This window comes from Hipposideros armiger, unplaced genomic scaffold, assembly GCF_001890085.2.
Source record: "Hipposideros armiger isolate ML-2016 unplaced genomic scaffold, ASM189008v1 scaffold_175, whole genome shotgun sequence".
Classification (NCBI taxonomy): Eukaryota; Metazoa; Chordata; class Mammalia; order Chiroptera; family Hipposideridae; genus Hipposideros; species Hipposideros armiger.
In genome coordinates this window covers 1,493,904-1,513,373 of record NW_017731525.1, presented here as the reverse complement: position 1 = coordinate 1,513,373, position 19,470 = coordinate 1,493,904, and the positions used below count along the sequence as shown (strand labels likewise).

The window sequence follows — 19,470 nt, the reverse complement described above, 5'->3', positions numbered from 1 at the left end:
TTACTTTTCTAACAACTGAAGAAACTAAGGCCCAAATGCCTGAGCTTATTTCTGTTTATTTTTCCACATTGTCTCCAAAAATGTTCATGGGTGTTGAAGGAGACTGTGTTACAATGCAATTCCTTGGCAAGCTATTTCTTCCTGCCACCAATTTGTACCTGCCACCAATCATTTGGGCTGAGATAGCATGTTGTCACTGCTCATTTTTTATTCCATTGCTCTCCTGCCAGACACTCTTATGTTGCTGCTTTCTAGGTTTCCCAACCCACTGATTCTTTTGAGTTTTGGATGTTTTCTCTCCCAGCTACCTTCATTTGCATTTTTCCTAAATCAGACCACATTGTGATAATTTCTATTCATATTTCTAACCTTTTTAGATCCATCTGTGTTATTTCTGTTCTCAAAGATGTCTGCAGCACCTAATTTGGTGCCAACCGACAATGTTATTAACAAAATATGTATGCCTTGTTTCCAGTCATTAATGAAGATGCTAAATAAAACTACTGGATCCTACAGATGCATTGGAGTCTTCCATTAGCTGCCTTCCCCCGACCCCGACCCCTTGTTAGATATTGAGCTGTTTTTCATCTCTGGTCCTTGTTTATCAAAGTTCAGGCTTTTCCCGATGGAGCTGGCCAGACTTATGTGCAATGAAAAGGGACTCTAACAAGACAATGTGGAGTTAAATTGCTCAAAAGCTTCATAGTGCCTCTTAAGGCTGCAGAAATATGAATGTGGACTAGGGTATTAGGGTAAATCCTAATGCAGAAGGGGAGTTTTGAGCTGAACTTTGAAAGGCGAAAAGGGTTTGCATAGACAAGGAAGAAGGGGAGAAGACAGGGGAAACACTTGAGCAAAGGTGAGAGAGAGGAGTGATCATGACATATTGTATGGTGTCTCTGCCTGGGTCAGCCTGATTGAAGAAGGATACTGATGGAGTGTAGTGTGTTGCAAATCCAGGGACCTGCGTGACATCTCTCACTTGATGTCTCATGCATCTCAAAATCAATGTGCCCAAAACCAAAGTTGTGACTCTATCCTCCCTCCCAAAACTATTTTTCTTCTCATTTTCCCCACCCAAAATCTGTTTTCTCCGTTTCCCTAATCATTTTGGGAATGATTCTCCATTTCTTGTCACTTAGGAAATTTCAGTGCTTTGAAGTTCTGTCAGGAAACACCAGGCACAAAGACCAGACATATTCTTGATTATACCATAATACCGCTCAGACTTCATCTTACACCACTCTTGCCCTAGCTCCATGCACCCAACACACTGGACTTCTCTTAGTTCCTGGACTGTGCCAAGTCCATCCGTCTACCTGAGACAGTTCTCTCTGTCTCCCTCACTCCCACCCAACTCTTCTTAACCTGAGGATTACCGGATGTAAAAATCTTTGTCTTGCTCAATGCCCCCTTTGTTTTTCCACATACTTATTGTCTTCATATCCCCAATTTAAGTCTGAAGTGGTGTTGACTTCATTTACTTTATGTTTGTCTCCTCCATAAAATATAAATTCCTTGAGGACATAACCTCTTGACTGTCCTGTTTCTTCTTTATCTCCTAGCACATACCAACAGTCAGTAAATATTTGTTAAATTAAAAAATAAAGCGGGAAAGATAAGAATAATTAGGCCAGTTGAAGCTCTTTGATTGCCAAGAAGAAGTGTTTAGACTTGATGAGAAAAGTAACATGGAAAAGTTGTCAGATAATAAGGAAGGGAATGATAGGTATTTGGGGAGTATGAATGTGGGGAGTATGGTCCCAGTGTCCCAAAAGTATTGCAGAAGGGGAAAGGACTAGAGACAGCAGGCTTTAGAAGGCTATTACAGGAATCCAGTAAAAAAGCCTGAGTGGGGTAAAAATGGAGTGGAAGGGGAAAAGCTGAGATTTTTAAAGAAAGATGCCATTGACTTTCTTCTTTTTAGTTTTAAGTTTTTATTTTTAAATAATTTCAAACTTGCAAAAATACCATGAAGAACTGTATACCTTTACCCAGATTCACTAGTTATTAACATATTACCTCATTTCCTTCTTTATTCTTTTTCTCTCCGTATGTGTATATATACATTCTTCTATGTTATTTTTTTTCTAAATCATTTGATAGTAAGTTATAAACATCATGCCTCTTCACCCCTAAATACTTCAGTGTGTATTTCCTAATAAAGACCTTTCACATGAACACAGTGCATGTACCAAAATCAGAAAAATTAATGTTAATATAGTACTATATCAAGGATCCTAGCTCAGGAACCATTTTGGGATCCTGCACTACAATGAGCTGTAATACCTCTTTAGTCTCCTTTCATCTGGAATAGTTCCTCAGTCTTTCTTTGATTTTTATGATGTTGACATTGTTGAAATGTACAGACCAGTTATTTTGTAGAATGCTCCTCATTTTTGGTTTGCTCACATTTCCTCACAACTATACTCAGATTGTGCATTTTTGGCAGGAATTCTACATTAATGATCTTGTGTCCTGAGCATCAAACAAGAGGAACATGATATCACTTTGTCATCTTATTGGTGGTATGAACTTTGGTCACTTGGTTCAGGGGATGCGTACCCTGGTTTCCTCACTGTAAGATTACTATTTTTCATTTTCTAATTAAGGAGTAATTTATGCTGAGATACTATGATCTATGAAAAATTTTTTTCATCAGCCTTTTGCACAGTAGTTTTAGCATACATATTGGTGATTCTTGCTTGAATCCCACACTTCTAATTGTGCCAGGAAGACAAAATGCTGTGAGAGGATTCAAGCAAGGATGTATTGCCATGAAACCCACAAAAATGATGATTTTCTAATTCCATAATTTCTTCTATATTTGTTGGCTTATTTATTTATTTATTTATTTATTTAGTTATTATGGGCTCATGGATTCTTATTTTATTAAATGGATTTTAGTCCATTACTGTTATTATTCATCTTAACCCTACCAGATTGCTGTACCGATTTTTCGGTAATTTCTAATCATATCTTATCTAATCATATCTGTGTTGTGTGCATGGAAAAGCACTTCTATTTTCTACAATGTCTCCAAGTTCCATCTTATTCTAACCACTTGTTTGCATGTAACTAACATTTTTCTATATCATGTTGGTTTTTTCTCTTTAATGCTCAGGAGTCCAGGTATAGGGGACAGTTAGGTTCAGGGCCTCAGGTCTGGTAGGGTTAATGCCCCAAATTATTAATCAAATTACCCCATTTTGCTCACTGGAAAGCAATACAAATGGACTTTTATGTCTTGGTTGACATGTTGCCATCATTTTAAGAGCAATCCCTTACTTTCTGGCACAACAAAATATACCAAGTTCCTCTTGTGTTTTTTCCTGCACTAGTTCTGGCATCAGTCTTTTCACCAGAGTCCTGACTCCTTTTAGTGGGAAATAGTCTTTAAAAACCAAGATCTGGGAGTGAGGTGGGTCCATTGCTACTGGGCGCTCATTGTTTCCTAGGCCCTTTCTTCCCTGAAATTTTGATTCATTGAATAAAGGAGATGTGGCTTAGGAGACAACAATGATCACATCACTGACCAAAAAACCCTCCAAAACTCAAATTGGGGAGATTCACAGAAGGCCAACTTGTCTATCAAGAGGACAATCCAAGCCATTTAAAAAATGTGTGTTAAAAATGTGTTTTATAAAAGTGTAAGTCTTATTCAAATACATTCTTATTGTAAGAGATTTACACAGTTGAGTAATAAGAGAAAATATGAAATACCCCTTTCCTTCTTTGCAATTTTCAACTGTTGTCAAACACTTTTTAAACCACTAAAGTTGGCTTTTCAACCCTTGCACAGCTTCTAAAATCTCCCAAGGCCAAGGGCCACATGAAGGCTAGGCAGCAGGTGGGGACATGCTCTCCCGAAACTTTCAGTTTGCCAGGTGGTATAGACTGCTGCCAGGCCTTTTGGGGGGACTTTCTGGGCTTTTCTTACAGATTGCCAGTGTTATCTGGGGGTAATCAGTGCTGACCCAGTACCAACCCAATGGGGAAAGCACCGAATGTTTTTTACTGTTTAAGTAAAAAAGTACAATGTTGGCATCTGAACTGGAGTAGATTATATTCAGACACCAGAGACTGTGAGAAAGTCTATTTAAAATGAACCTCAGGGTCCCTACAGACTGGAGGCAGCAGCATCTTTCTCTCTTTGACCCCCTTGGTGGAATGACTCTTGTCCCAGACAGGATGCCGTTCACTCACAAGACACACATGTTCCACTCTAAAACCTACCTATTCAAGCTGACATGTCGTTTCTGCTCCTAGTTTCTTTTTCACTATTGACTGGAAACAAAGATGTATTATGAATACAAGTGGAATTCCCTTTGGCTATGTTTTGAGGCCACCTGGTAAATTTCCCCTTTTGGAACCGTAAGCAGCCAGCCACACAACCGAGTTAGGGGAGAGAACAAGCACACTGGTGTTTGGTCAAAACCAAGCATCTGTTTGTAGCGAGGCTGGAAGAAAGCCCATCAATGGTTCTGGCCTCACAGCTGTTGAATGGGACAAGCTAAATGCTGTTTACATTTCGCTTTTATTTTGCTAACTAATGGAAATTATGTGGGCCTTACAAGACAGTTTCCCCTATGGCCATGTAGAGGACTAGACTTGAATTTCTTTGGAACAGACAAGGAAGTGGGGGCGAAGCACTGACAGAGTGGGTGGTTTCATAATCTCCTTCAGTGGAGTTTTTGAGATTGATTACCTTTGCTCAAGTCCCAGATAATGCTCAAAGGCTGTGCTTGTGGACAAAAATCACCACATGATCAATTTCAATTCTATAGTCTCAGCAGGGACCCTGTGTAGGGATATTATCTATGATGGAGAGTGAAGTAATAAAGGTATAAGACACAGGGTGGGTTTGAGCAAGGGCATTGTCACATAGGTTGAAGTGTGCTTGATTTGTGCTGAGAAGAACAAAGATGGAAGAAGGGTGACGTAAAGCTCTATAACTGACTGGATTTCTAGATGAATCTACTATTTCATAGAGTTTTTCCCTAATGTGGGGCTGATGGCAGAAGCTGGGTTGTTTTGATTCAGGAATATAGAAACGTAAAAGTCCCCCCCCCCATATTACAAAAGAAAAACTTGTTTATTATAAAAATTTACAAAATACAAACTAGCAGAAAAAAATTTAAAAATCACCCACCATCTCGCTTCCTTCAGAGAACCACTGTAAACAGGTTGACATATACTTCCTTTATTTTTCCTATGCCCAAATACACATTTTTTATTAAAAATGGGTTCATACTTTACCTATATTTTGAAAACTATGTTTCACTTAACTACTTTCCCTTTCCTCTCTCCATGTCAATACTGCAATACCCTTTTTTGTTAATTAGTCTTTTTAATACAAAACTAATAGATGCTCTTGTTGAAAATATCAGTGTATAACACAAAACTAAAAGTATTTCTCCTCATCTCCTACCTCCTAGTCTCACTCCCCTGAAGTAACCTTAAGAGTTTTTTTCTTAATATTTCTCTCCAGAAGCTTCACACACACACACACACACACACACACACACACACACACACACACACAATTGAAGTAATATATTACACAGTACTTGGTCAAATCCTGTAATGTGAAAATTCAGGGGGTTTCCACATTTTCACTGCAGTGACCATTTTTATGGTTAAATTTTTACACACAACAATTTTTATTTCCTTAAGATAAATTCATTTTATCTTAAGGCAAATTTCCTTAAAATAAAGAAAATGAATTGTTAGATTTTAGATATGCACAATTTTAACCCTTTTTGATATGTGCAGCCCATTTGCCGTTCACATGGTTTGTGCCAATTTCACACTCTCATCGGTATGCAACATGGAATTTTTAAAAACTTACAAAAGTACAACATACATATAAAAAAATGTACAAGCCATGAGTTAGACCTGCACTGTCCAATACGGTAACCATTAGCCACATGTGACTACTGAGCACTTGAAATGTGGCTGGTCAAATTAAAGTGTGCTAGAAATGTAAAATACACACCCAGTTTCAAAGAATTGGTACAGAAAAAAATAATGTAAAATATTTCATTAATAGTTTATGCTAATAATATATTGAGATGATATTTTGAATATATTATGTTAAGTAAAATATATTATTAAAATTAATTTTACTTGTTTCTTTTCACTTTTTTATTGTGGCTACTAGAAAAACAATTTTTAAAGAATTTTATTAAAATATAGCTACATAAAATATATTAGTTTTACATGTCCACCATAGTTATTCAACATTTGTATACCTAAAGAAGTGATCACCGTAAGTTCAGCAATCATCTGACACCATCCGATGTTATCACAATATTATTGACTATATTCTCTATGCTGTACATTACATCCCCATGACTTATTTATTTTATACCTGGAAATTTGGACCTCTTATTCCGCTTCACCTTCCCCCCACCTTTTTAATTTTCAGTTGCAGTTGACATTCAATATTATTTTATATTAATTTCAGGTGTAAAGTGTATAGTGGTTACACATCTCTATAATTTACAAAGTGATCCCCTGACTAGTCTAGTACCTACGTGGCACCATACATAGTTATTACCATATTATTGACTATATTCCTTATGCTGTATTTTACCTCCCCATGACTATTTTGTAACTACCAATTTTACTTCTTAATCCCTTCATGTTTTTCACTCTGTCCCCCAAACTCCCTCACATCCATCACCTGGATAAATCTAGTACCCATCTGAGACCATACATAGTTATTACAACATTATTCATGGTAGTCCTTATGCTATACCCTACATCCCCATGACTACTTTGTAACAACCAATTTCTACTTCTTAATCCCTTCCCCTTTTTCACCCACTCCCATCCCCCCTCCCATCTGGCAATCATCAAAATGTTTCCTGTATCTATGAGTTTGTTTCTGTTTTGTTTCTTTGTTTATTTTGTTCTTTAGAATCCACATATAAGTGAAATCACACTGCATCAGTCTTTCTCTATCTAGCATACTTCATGCAGCATAATACTCTCCAGGTCCATCCATGCCACCACAGATGGCAAGACCCCATTCCCTTCCATGGCCAAGCAATATTCCATTGTATATACGTACACTTACTCTTTATCCATTCATACCTCAACAGACACCCAGGCTGCCTCCACATCTTGGTCATTGTTGATAATGCTGCAATGAACATATGGATGCACATGTCCCCTCAAAGCAGCATTTTGGGTTTTATCAGATAAATGCCCAGAAGTGGGATTACTGGGTACTTCTTTGTCTCTTGTTATGGCCTTTGTTTTAAAGCCTATTTTGTCTGGTATAAGTATTGCTATGCCAGCTTTTTTTTTCATTTCCATTTTCATGAAATATGGTTTTCCCATCCCTTTATTTTCAGTCTGTACATGTCTTTTGATCTGATGTGAGTCTCTTGTAGGCAACATATGTAAGGGTCATGTTTTCTTATCCATTCATCCACCCTTTTTTTTTTTTAATATTGGGGAGTTGGGGGAGGGGAACAGTGTTGGGGAATTGGGGAGGGGAACCAGCCAAGTTGTTGTTCTTCAATCTTAGTTGTGGAGGGCACCAGTCGCCATCTGACTGGCCTTCGGCAGCTCATGGCCTCTAAGCTCAAGGTGCTGTGTTACAATCTTAGTTGCGGGTGGGCTTATCCACCATGCCATGCGGGAGTCGAACCCGGCAGCCTTGTTGTTAAGAGTGCGTACTCTATCCACTGAGCCATCCAGGCGGCAGCTCAGATTAAGGTGCCGAGCCCAGTCATAGTTGTGGGTGGGCGTAGCCCACCATCGAACAGGCAGTCTTGTTGTTAGGAGCACGTGCTCTCACCAGCTGAGCCATCCTGCCACCTGTTGGCAGCTTAGCGGCAGCTCAGCTCAAGCGCAGCGTCACTGGCCCATGTGAGAATCAAACCAGTGGCCCTGTTGCTCAGAGTTCGCACTCTTAAGCTAACTCTTAAACAGCTGAGCCACTTGGCCGGCCCCAGCCACCCTTTCTTTTGATTGGAGCATTTAATCCATTTACATTTAAAGTAATTGTTAATAGATATGTAGTTGTTGCCATTTTATTATTCATATTTTTAATCTTTTTTTTCATCTTAAAAAAGTTCCTCTAAGATTCCTTGCAATACTAATTTAGTGGTGATGAGCTCCTTTAGCTTTTTCTTGTGTGGGAAGCTCTTTATCTGTCCTTTGATTCTAAATGATAGCTTTGCTGGACAGAGTAATTTCAGTTATAAATCCTAGCTTTTCATCACTTTGAATATTTCATGGCAATTCCTTCTGACCTGCAAAGTTTCTATTGAGAAATCAGCTGACAGTCTTATGGGAGCTCCCTTGTAGGTAACTAACTGCTTTTCTTTTGTTGCTTTTCAGATTTCTTTGTCTTTAACATTTGGCATTTTAATTTTGATGTCTTGGTGTGGGCCTCTTTGGGTTCATCTTGTTTGGGACTCTCTGTACTTCCTGGGCTTGTGTCTCTATTTCCTTCACCAGGTTAGGGAGGTTTTCTGTCATTATTTCTTCAAATAAGTTTTCAATTTCTTGCTCCCTCTCTTTTCTTTCTGGTACCCCTATAATGCATACTTGACATTGTCCCAGAGGTCCAGTTTAACTGTCCTCATTTTTTTGGATTCTTTTTGTTTTTGCTGTTTTGATTGGGTGTTTTCTACCACCTTTACTTCTAAATAGCTGATTCGAACCTCTGCTCCATCTACTATATTGTTGATTACCTGTAATGTATTCTCTATTTCAGTTACTGTATTCTTTATTTCTGACTGGTTTGTTTTTGTTTTCTGTCTCCACTTTCATGTTTCCTATCTCTTTGTTGAAGTTCTCCTGAGATCACTGAGCATTCTTATAACCACTGTTTGGAACTCAGCATCTGGTTTAGTTTTGTTTTTGTTTTTGTTTTTGCCTAGAGCTTTGTTCTGTTCTTTCATTTGGGACATGTATCTTTGTCTTCCCATTTTGGCTGCCTCTCTGTGTTTGTTTCTATGTATTAGGTAGGGCTGCTATGTCTCCTGGTCTTAGTAGAGTGGCCTTATGTAGTAGGTGTGCTGTGGGGCCCAGTGGCTCAGTCTCCCTGGTCAACTGAACTGGGTGCTCCAGGTGTATCCCTTGTGTGGGTCAGGTGTGCCCTCCTGTTGTAATTGAGCCTTGGTTGCTGTTTGCATGTCAGTGGGAGGGATTGACCCTTGGGCTGATTGGTTGTAAGGACTGGCCATGACTACAGTGAAGAAGATATTGTTCAGGGGCTGACCCTACAGAGCAGGATTTGCTTTAGCAGGGCTCTTGTGCCTGCCCAGTCTGCCCTGTGGGCATGTCATACTTGGAGGTGGTCAGGTGATGCTCTGGCTTGGTCCGAAACTGGCCACCAGGTGTGCCAGCCCCAAAGCCTCCTGGGAGGGGCCCCACCACAGGCCAGGTTCAGCTGCAGCCTGTCCCCTGCCCAGGGCTACCTGGCATGAGCCACAAGGCAATCCACAGATGGCTTCCACCTGCACTGGGCTTGGATATGCCTCGAAGGTCTAAGCTGTGAAATGAGGCTGGCTGTTACTAGTGCCAGGCTTGGGGCTACTCAGGAAGATGTACAGTACATGCTGAAGCCAGATGCTATTTGCTTGGGTTTTGTGAGCCTTTGAGAGATTTTAGGAAAGTCCACTGCATGAGCCAAGACAGGGCATGCATATGAAAAAGCCACTGGAAACTGCTTGGGTGTGCCCAAAAGTTGGGTAGGTGGGATCTAAGGGAATCATCAGTGTCTGGTGAATGATCAGGTATTAGCCAGGTTGATGAAAACTCAGATATGGTGGTCACTTACATCTGCATGCCTGGCAGGTGGGAGGGGTTAACAAAGAAACAATGGATTCTGACAGCACTTCTGTCTGGGAGAAAGCTGCCTCTCCAGCCTTTTCCCTGAAGCCAGACAATTCAGTACCCCCTATCTCCCCACCCCGCCATATGTCCCTGGCACCTTTCAAGCTTCTGCCCCAGTGCTGGAGCTCAGAGCAAGTGAGTCTGTCAGTGAGTACGTTGGAGCACAGTCCCTTTAAAAGGATCACCTGGGCCCCTAGCCACCCTCCAGCTCAACCACAATCTGTGCTGGTTTTCACAGCCAGAAGTTATGAGGAATTTTAACCTCACCTTGGAATTCTGGGCTGGGATCCCTTGCTTCTCTGGGGGCCACCTCTGCAGCTGAGATAACCCTCCAGATTTTTAATTGTCACACATGGTATGGGAGCAGCCCATTCCACATCTCCACCCCTCTTACCAGTCTTGAGGTGGCTTCTTCTGTATGTCCTTAGTGGTAGGACTTCAGTTCAGCTAGACTTTGGGTGATTCTCAATGATGCTTGTTTTGTACTTTAGTTGTATTTTTGATGTGGTCATGAAAGGAAGGAAGCATAGTGTTTACCTATTCCACCATCTTGACCAGAAAGTCCTAGAAGAATTTAATTACATATGAGGTTTGTATTATTATATTTCTCTTGGACAGCACAGAGTAGGACCTGGTATGACTCCTCAGATATTAAACCTACCACCTGAGGTACACTCCTGATCTGCCCTCTCCCTCTTCTTCCTCTACCTGAATGATCAATAAACATGTGGTGAGTGTCCACATTTGAAGGTAATGGGGTTGCATATTAAGACTATGATCTGCCAGAACCAACCATTAAGTACAAACTCTAAGTTGCAAATTGAATTATTTGTTACTTGATTTATTAGAATGTGTAAGTCTTTAAGCTTCAGGAGTTGCTGCTGAATTCAACATCATGACCACTATCAAAATGTGCACACAGGACATGAACAGATAGAGCACACATACTTGAGAGTCAGCTCATTGTTGGAAATTCACCATCTCTCTCTGCCTCATTTTTTTTTCCATTTCTGTGAAACAAGGATGATTGAGTGGTGCAAATAGTTCCAGATAAGAGTAGTCAGTACTATGTACACACAGGGAGGAAGAGAGATTACCAGTATGTTGCTGGGGCTATGGCAGTGGCTGCAGGCTGTTTTCTCTCACTCCCCACCTCTGCAGAGAGGTTTGCCTGGCCATCTCTCCCTCCTCATCAGCCCTTAGCTTTCCCTTTTATACATGTTGACTGCACCAAACACACCCTAGGTACACACAGCTATTCATCAAACACAAATGCTATTCACAGGTTGACTCCCACTCCCAATCACTGTAAGATAAAAGCAAAATACAGAGAAGTAGAAAGAAAGAGACCCCTGGGTGAGCATATGAATCTTGCTCTCTTTCTGCCCTATTGTTGGCGTACATCTTGTCCTTTGAGTCACTTTTTTGCTGGACTCAGCTTTAGAGTTAAAAACAAAACAATAGCAAAGGATGGAAAGAAATACATCTTAAAGTATTTTTGGCTCAATTGTGTGCTCAATCATTTGGAATGTGGCCAAAATCCTTGCTTCAATCCACTGTTGCAGTCAAAGTGGCTTTTGTTGGGAAGGTATCCAGGTAAGAGGAATTAAAATAAATAAATATCTCTGTTCCAACTTGTCTTCATCATCATTCTTTTGTTGTTGTATTATGCTTAATTTTGTGAGAATAATGTTTCTAGCCCTTGGAACTCTCCACTTAAAGTTTTTACAAAATTGTACTGTGATAAATTAAGGAATTAATCTTCTAACAAGAAACATGAGAGTTCTCTATATAAGACACCCCCCCCCCAAAAAAAATTAGGAGAATAAGGTAACTATCTCATTGAAAAGAGTGTGGTCTAAGAACAAAAGTGGAGCCATCTTTGTTCTATTACTGTTTTGACTTAGATGAACTTGAGTAAATGTCTTCTAAGCTTTAATTTTGCCCTCTGTGAACTGGTGAAACAGGCTTCCCCTTTCTTCCTGTGTTCAGATGGGCATTGCAATAAAAGCAGTAAACTAATGTGAAAGGAATAAATTATTCTAGCCATCAATGGTCTTGACTAACATTTGAAATTTCTTCCCAACTCAAGATTCTGTGATTACAAATAATAAATGTTTTTTACTTTTTCCAACTACTGTGTTTAAATACACTGGTAAAATCTAAAGACCTCTTTCTTATCATGGTAAGCCAGGCTATAATGTTTGCCTTACACAGACTGCTAAGCACCCCCTTTCTCTCTTTATATTCAAGCTGAGCATATACTTCTTAGGGTCTTCCTCCCTCCCCCACTCCCTGTTCCATTACCCAGGAGTTAAGCAAATTTTGAAAGTTTTCAGTGGTGCTTTGTAGATGAACAAGGTTGAGTAGCCTTTCAGTAGCACTGGGTGAGCCAGAGAAACCAAAAACTCAATGAACCCTTTTTTTATTAAAAGAACTATTAGAACTTTGATAACAAAACAGTTCCCTCTCTTCTCATCAGCAGGATAAAGCCAGTATCTGTGAAATGGCAGATTCCTAATGAAAACATGACTAAGTACTGAGTAGTATGGTGTAAAAAACTATTACCACTTTTTTTTTAAAAAAAAAGGGCTTATACACTATGTGAATTTATTTTTATTTTCAAGTTAATTTTCTCATCCAAAGCATTACTTCAGACCTAACTTGCCTTCTCAAGGTTTTAAAAACATTATCAGATAAAAAAAACTGAGCATAAATTGAAAGTCTATAGATGTCACTGGCCCATGGGTATAGATAAGGCTTCATTAATAATACCAGCCCAAATGCCATTGGTCCATGCCTCCTGATAGCTCATCCAGGATCTCCAGCCCCCTGACACCCTCCCATGTCTCCCATCATGAGAGGGTCAACAAGGTGTGTTCCTCATGTGTGCCTGAGCCCTGCCCTTTCTGTGGGTTTGGCAGAATCTGCTGGACTCTGATGCTTCTCCTTCCTTGGGTAAAAGGGTCTCTCTTGGTATCCAGCAAGTATGGCCTGCCGTTCAGGCATTGCTGCTTCTTCACTTGATGATATGGCCAAGTACCTCAGATTCCCCAAGAAGCCAAAGTCGTCTCCACTCCCTTTCTGTGACACACCGTTAGAGCAGTCCTCAAATATTGATATTATTTGTGCCTTCATATTTTGCAGAGGTTTGATGAAGTAGCTCTTTGGGTTTGTACTTACTGGCTTCCTCTTCTCCATCAGATGGACATGAAGGACATTGGACAGGGGGAGGAAGTGCAGGGAGACCCGGGCTAGAAACCAGCCCTCTTTCATACTCAGGGTTGCCCCCCTCCTCTGACAACCAAGACTTGTCCTGAGACTGGATCTCTCCTTTTGCGACATGAGTGATCTCCCGGGAGACTTTAATAGCCTCCACCAGACCTTTCTCTCAGGTTTCCCGACCAGTTGACTCAACAAGCCTGAACCTCCTGCAGTGGGCACATCCCAAACACGAGCTAAAATCTCTACTAAGGGAGGATTGACTTTTGTTTAGTTGCAGTTCACCCCAGATCAACCCCAAGAATTAAACTGGAGATTGAAAGATTGCTAGTTGAGGATGGGAGCAAAGTGGAAGTCAGTGGTCCGAATGGGGTTGGGGGCAGGGGAAGGCTGAGAAGCTTTCAAGAAGGCGCCAGGGGGCTTTGTCGCTTCACTCAGGGTCTGCATTCTCTCTGCAGAATGACATCTTCGAGTGGGCCAGAGACCACCGCGTCCACCACAAGTACTCGGAGACTGACGCTGACCCCCACAACGCCCGCCGGGGCTTCTTTTTTGCCCACATCGGGTGGCTGTTTGTTCGCAAGCATCGAGATGTCATTGAGAAGGGGAGAAAGCTTGACTTCACTGACCTGCTGGAAGATCCTGTGGTCCGGTTCCAGAGAAAGTAAGTGAAGGGACACCACAGAGTTGTCCCTCAGGGAATGGGACCAAGAGACAAAGAGGGCATGGGACACAGTAATATCCCCAAGTAGTTCTCACAGCACTTACTCTGATGACTTGGTCTTCTTGTTAGGATTTCTCTCTGTTTATTCATTTCCTCCTGCTCATGAAGTTTTCCCTGTTCACACATTTGGTTTTCATTTTAATTTGAAATGGATTTCCTTTAAGCCCAATGTCATTTCCTTCAGACCAATCTGCACGACTAATTTCATGAAATCTGTTTCTGTAGTTCCCTCCACTCCCCCTTTGTGTTTCCCTGGGGTGACGAGGTGGGCAGGGAGGATTGGCTGTATGTTAGTGAAACACCTGACTCCAGCAGGTATCCTCTACCTGGACTCTCTCCAGGTATCCTGCTCTGTTCTCCTGGAAATCTCTTGTGGTGAAGTCGCCCCTCCCTTCACTCCTAGAGATGTTACACTAGTAGGTTTCTGTGCAGAGAAAATGTGACTGTGTAACAGAGAACCTCAAAGTGCCTATGTGCGCTAATGGTGTCAGTGGGGCGTATTCAGTCATTTGCAGGGTGAATCTACTTTCAACAAGCATGTGGAGAAAGATTGCCTATAATTGTGCTGGGAAGTAGAGAGCAACCATTGTTCACTTTTTAACAAAGCATTAAGCAGGCATGAACTGTATCCATGTTGGTCTAGGTCTGCAAAGTTGGCCACCATAACAGCATTTATAAGTGAGCTTGTTGCCCCAAAGCAATGGACTTACATTTTATATTCAAAACTCAGCATGTTGTCCCAAAGAGGGACAATTTATGGATCACCCTCTGGTTAGACATGAGATAATATGGTGAACAAGTGGTTACTAGAAACCATTTCCACTGACAAGCAGGGCTCATTTGAGGACTTATCCAAATAGAATCTCCTAAAAATGGAAATGGCAGCTATGCCTTTGTCTGATACAAGAGATCACTGTATGAAAAAAGCATGGCTTAGAAATATGTTCATTTCCCCCTCAGCCTCTCCTTTTACGTTGGAGGGGACAGTAGAGCATAGTGAGCAAATGGCGGACCATGGAGACAGACTGACCAGGATCCAACTCTGTGGCTCCTCCACGTACTAGCAAAAGAACTGGCCACTCTAAGGCTCAGTTTCAACTATAAATTGGGAGTAATAGTAGTACCTGTAGGTACTACGATACCTATAGTATAGTAGGTATACTATACTATTGTGAGGATGTAATGAAAAAAAAGTGGCAACTGCCTAGCACATAGTAAGAGCTTAGATCAGTGATTATTATTATTACACAGGTAGTTGCTACTCCAGAGGTTTCCATCCCCTGCTTCTATTGATGGTATGACAGGGTCTTCTCTCTGGTCTTCAATACAGCTCTTTCAGGTGGACACACCCAGTATCAATAGCCAAAGTTTTATAGCAGAAAATAACAAGATGTTTTCAGTTAACAATTAAATGATTTGTTTATTTTGATTTTTCACCATGAGAATTAAATATTAAAGGTCATTAAAGAAAATTTGCAAAATTCAGAAATATAGAAAATCATTCACAGTCCTCACATGTAAACAGAACCACTATTAATATTCTGTAGTATATATTTCTATATTATATGCATATATTTGATATATTTTATATGATGGCAGTCATACTGCATATGTAATTTATGTCTCACCTTTTACCTTCAGAGGCACATTATCAAAAGCTGTATGAGTTCACCAGTTGAGTGTCATAGTTTATTTAACCATCACTTTGTGACTGGATATGTATGTCATTTTCAATTTTGAGATATAAATGATGTTGCTAAACAATAATGCTTTGGGACAGTCAGACCTTCGATTAATTTGAAGAGCTCAGACGAGAAGGTCAAGGACCTTCTATTTTATTAATAAGAACTGAGCTGAGTATAATAGTCTGGGTTTCTCTGACCATAAAACTGGAAGCTTTTTTCATCTTTCCCTTAAAAAATGTGGTAATCTGATTCCTTAGGTGTGTGCTCATGGTACATATGTCCAAAAACTATTTCTAAACGCAGGCAAAAGAACAAAGACTATTTCAGCATGTTCCCTAAGAACATCTTTCATCACCAGTCCAGTGACCAAAAGGGGTTGTAACTATCAGAAACCATCCACTCATATTATCGAAATTATTTCATATATGTCATTGAGCTCCTGCTAGGAATTGATGCTGAGGATATAACCTTAAAGATTGGTCTCTATTCCCCCAGAATTTGCAGACTAACAGGGAACCCACAGATTAATTTACAGACAATTACACTCTAGTAAAAGGAGTGCTATAAGGGTAGCCCAGGGCACCATGGGAACACAGAGAGGGGTCTCCTCGCCCACACTGCAGGCTGGGGAGGGTGAGAGAAGGCCTATGGAAGGAGCTAACTTCTAAGCCAAGACCTAAAAGATGAGAAGTTAGATGAGGGTTGGGGAAAGGATATTTAACATGTCTGTTATTTCATAGTATTATATAAAGCCATTGAACTTCAGAGCTAGGAGGGACCTTACAAATCTTTTAGCCCATGCCTTCCATTTTTTCCTATAAGAAAACTAATAAACAAATATAGATAGAAAGTTGGGAATAGAAGTAGTACTTTCTTAGTCTGTTTGGGCTGCTGTAACAAAAATAGCATTGATGGGGTGGCTTACACAACGGATATTTATTTCTCACAGTTTTGGAGTCTGGGAAGTCCAAGATCAAAATGCCAGTATATTTGGGGTCTTGTGAGAGCTCTCTTCCTAGTTCATAGACCATCTTCTTGCTGTGTCCTCATGTGACAGAAGGGGCAAGGGAGCTCTCTGGAGTCTCTTTTATAAGGTCACTAATCCCTTTCATGAGGCCTCTACCCTCAGACCTAATCACCTCCCAAAAGCCCCACCTTCTAATTCCGTTGCACTGGGGATTAGGTTTCAGCATATGAATTTGGGGGGAGGAGGGGACACAAACATTCAGTCTGTATCAAGTCCCTACATCTCAGATTATTTGATCAGTGTTCTTTTTATTATGTATGCTTTGCTGTTCAAAAGGGCTACACCAGTTCTCTGAAGTGGGGTGAGCACTCATGTCCTTTGGTAATTATCCAGCCTAGAGAACATAGAAATCCCTAAGCCAAAATAAGGCTTAGAATCACTGAGCTAAAGGAAAAGAGCTTCCAAGATACACAAAGAAGGTGCAACAGTTTGGGTATTTTCATATTCGTGAAACCAGCTTTACCAGTCCTGCCAGGCCGGCCATGTACAGGAAACAGTTTCTCAAGGAATGGGTCTTTGCCCTTAGGAGCATGAGCTGGAGGGTGCATCTGTCATCAGTGGCACTGCCACATCATGTCTCAGTCCTTGCTACCTTAGGCTGAGTAGGGGGCTTCCTGGGTAACAGAGAAAGGTACCCAGCTTGTTTGGGGCTCAGTCCTGGGTCATTTCATTGGCATACCTTGTAGAGTTCCTCTCCTGGGCAGAATTGCCCCCTGCTCCCCTATGATTCTCTAAGGGCAACAGTCCCTGTTCCAGTTTTGGTGGCTGAGGTGTGCCACTTCCTTCCCAGGTGCGGTGTTTTTATAAACAGTTCCAACTAAATGCCAGTTGGAGAGTTTCCTCAAAGAGGCAAATGTGTAAATGACAAGAGACCCAGGATGTAGAGCCTCCTCCTTCGTTCAGTACACCAGCATTAATATTGCAGTTGATCAATAAACTTGCTTAGCCATCCCAATGACAGTTCACCAAAGAAAAGCTTGCCAGAGAGTCAGACTTGATCAATGTCTCATTATACAGCCTCACAAAGAGAGAAGATAGTGTCATTAAGGATAACAGGAAAACAACACAGTTCAAGCTATAGTTCCAGGCTTTTCCTCTAAGAGATAATCTTACGAAAGCTGTTTTAACAAGTAGTTAACGGGACTACTTTAAGTTTTGCTCTACCATCAGATTGGGATTGAAGAAAAGGCAGGGATTAGAAAGTGAGAGGGAGAGAAGCCAGCGGTATTGCCTTTAGACCCTGCCCTGGGTCCTATGTCATCAAAGGCCATGCTTCTCCACAGAGAGACCATAGGGCAAAGGAACATGCCATCTGGAACCTTCCCCCACTTCTAGACCATGCCTTGGGGTCCTAGGACCCTGGAATCCCCTGCCCAAATAGCTCTGAGCCCATCTTCAGGGCTTACACCAGCCTGTCCTGGGCTCTGTCCTCCTGGTGTACTGTGTGTACCCTAGGCCTGAAGAGTGGGTAAGGAGCAGTGTTAGCCTGTGGATGAGCTTACAAGTGTGAGCGGGGATGTCCGCACAAAGCAGACAGAGCTAGGGGTGGAAAGAGAAGGGAGCGGGCGGGCCACAATACAGAGGCCGCCACCTCTGCTCTTGGCCTGGGTCCTGCCAATGTTGGGGGGAAGCCCAAAAGGGAGCAACTCAGAAGATTGACAATGGGTCTACCAGTTAGAAATTGTGTTTGGCTTAAGCAACATGAAAAGTTGATTTCTCACCAATATAAAAGAACTGTGGGGGTCTGGGGCATGGCAGCAGCACATGGTCAATAGAGAAAAGTATTCTTTCATCTTTTTGCTCTACCATCCTTAGCTTGTTGTTTCATTCTTTCATTTTATGGTTCAAGGTGACCACTAGTGCTCCAACCAGAAGGAAGGTGGGAGTGGGGATGGGATGTTGCCACTCAGTTGAGTCAGTCATCTCCAGGAAGCTTTCCCAGAAGACACACATGCCCTGTCCGTTGGCCCCTCCATTGACCATATTTGCACTCAAGGGAAAGGGGAAATGTAGTCTTCTTGGTTAAAATATTTACCCTTGAATAAAACCCTGGTTTTGTTTCTATTGAAGGAAGGGTGAATAGATATGGGGTAAGCACTTAGCAGCCTCTGCCATAGTTCATTAGTTGTTCTGTCTTGAGCAAAACGATAGCCATCACATGTTACTCATTCTTAAAACATTTTTGTGAAGCAAGGGATTAGCCTCTCTGCCTCCGTTTAGTGAGTAGAAACCGGAATCTCAAATCCTTTTTCTGAGAAGAGAGAATGAGGATCAGATCCAGAGGCTGTTTCTCCTAATGCTTTGCTTATCCCAATCGATCCCCATCTTAGATAAGAAATTCCTTTAGAAGTAGTATGCAGACGCTGCTTGTGCATTTTTGAAGTAATTGAGGACGATGCTAGTCTAGTGCAGACATGTGAAAACAAGGTCCTGGCCTCATCGCCATGGTGATGGGATAAACTAAGAGAAAATAGATGAAATAATTCAGAAGAGTATAGTGTTTCTGTTTTGGTGCCCTGGGAAGAGATGAAAATGTAGAAATCTTGCCATTCTAGAAAGGCACTTGAATCTTTCTGAGGCCTGTTTTATCTCAATTTGCCCCCTTATCTGTTAGCATTAGTCTTTTCTTTTTCTTTTAAGTGAGCATGACATCTCTCAGTGATGCCCTCATTTTTATGACTTTGTGTCATTCTTTTCTGTCTAAGCCCTAGGTGACCACCATTTCTCTGTTGGTGACCACCACATAGCCAGAGCTGAGCAGTCAGATAATTGACTCATCTTCATTTCTCTACACGCCACCCCCAGTTTCATCTTCCACTTGGGAGATCCCCTAGGAAGTGGGATGAGTCATCTGAAGATTCACAATCAGCCTGACTCCATCTCCCTTGACCGAATCTCTTTGATCAGCCTTCTATGTTGGGTTCTTGGGGTGTCTATGATGAGTCCATTTT

At 41.2% G+C, this 19,470-nt stretch overlaps 1 protein-coding gene across 1 annotated transcript in view; it reads left to right on the top strand.

Moving 5' to 3' along the window:
* SCD5 (stearoyl-CoA desaturase 5) overlaps positions 1 to 19,470 on the top strand; it is a 152,614-nt gene that overhangs the window by 95,410 nt on the left and 37,734 nt on the right. Inside the window, exon 3 of the mRNA XM_019652158.1 lies at positions 13,542 to 13,747. Coding sequence (XP_019507703.1) covers positions 13,542 to 13,747 — 206 coding nt within the window. The remainder of the gene's footprint in view (positions 1 to 13,541; positions 13,748 to 19,470) is intronic.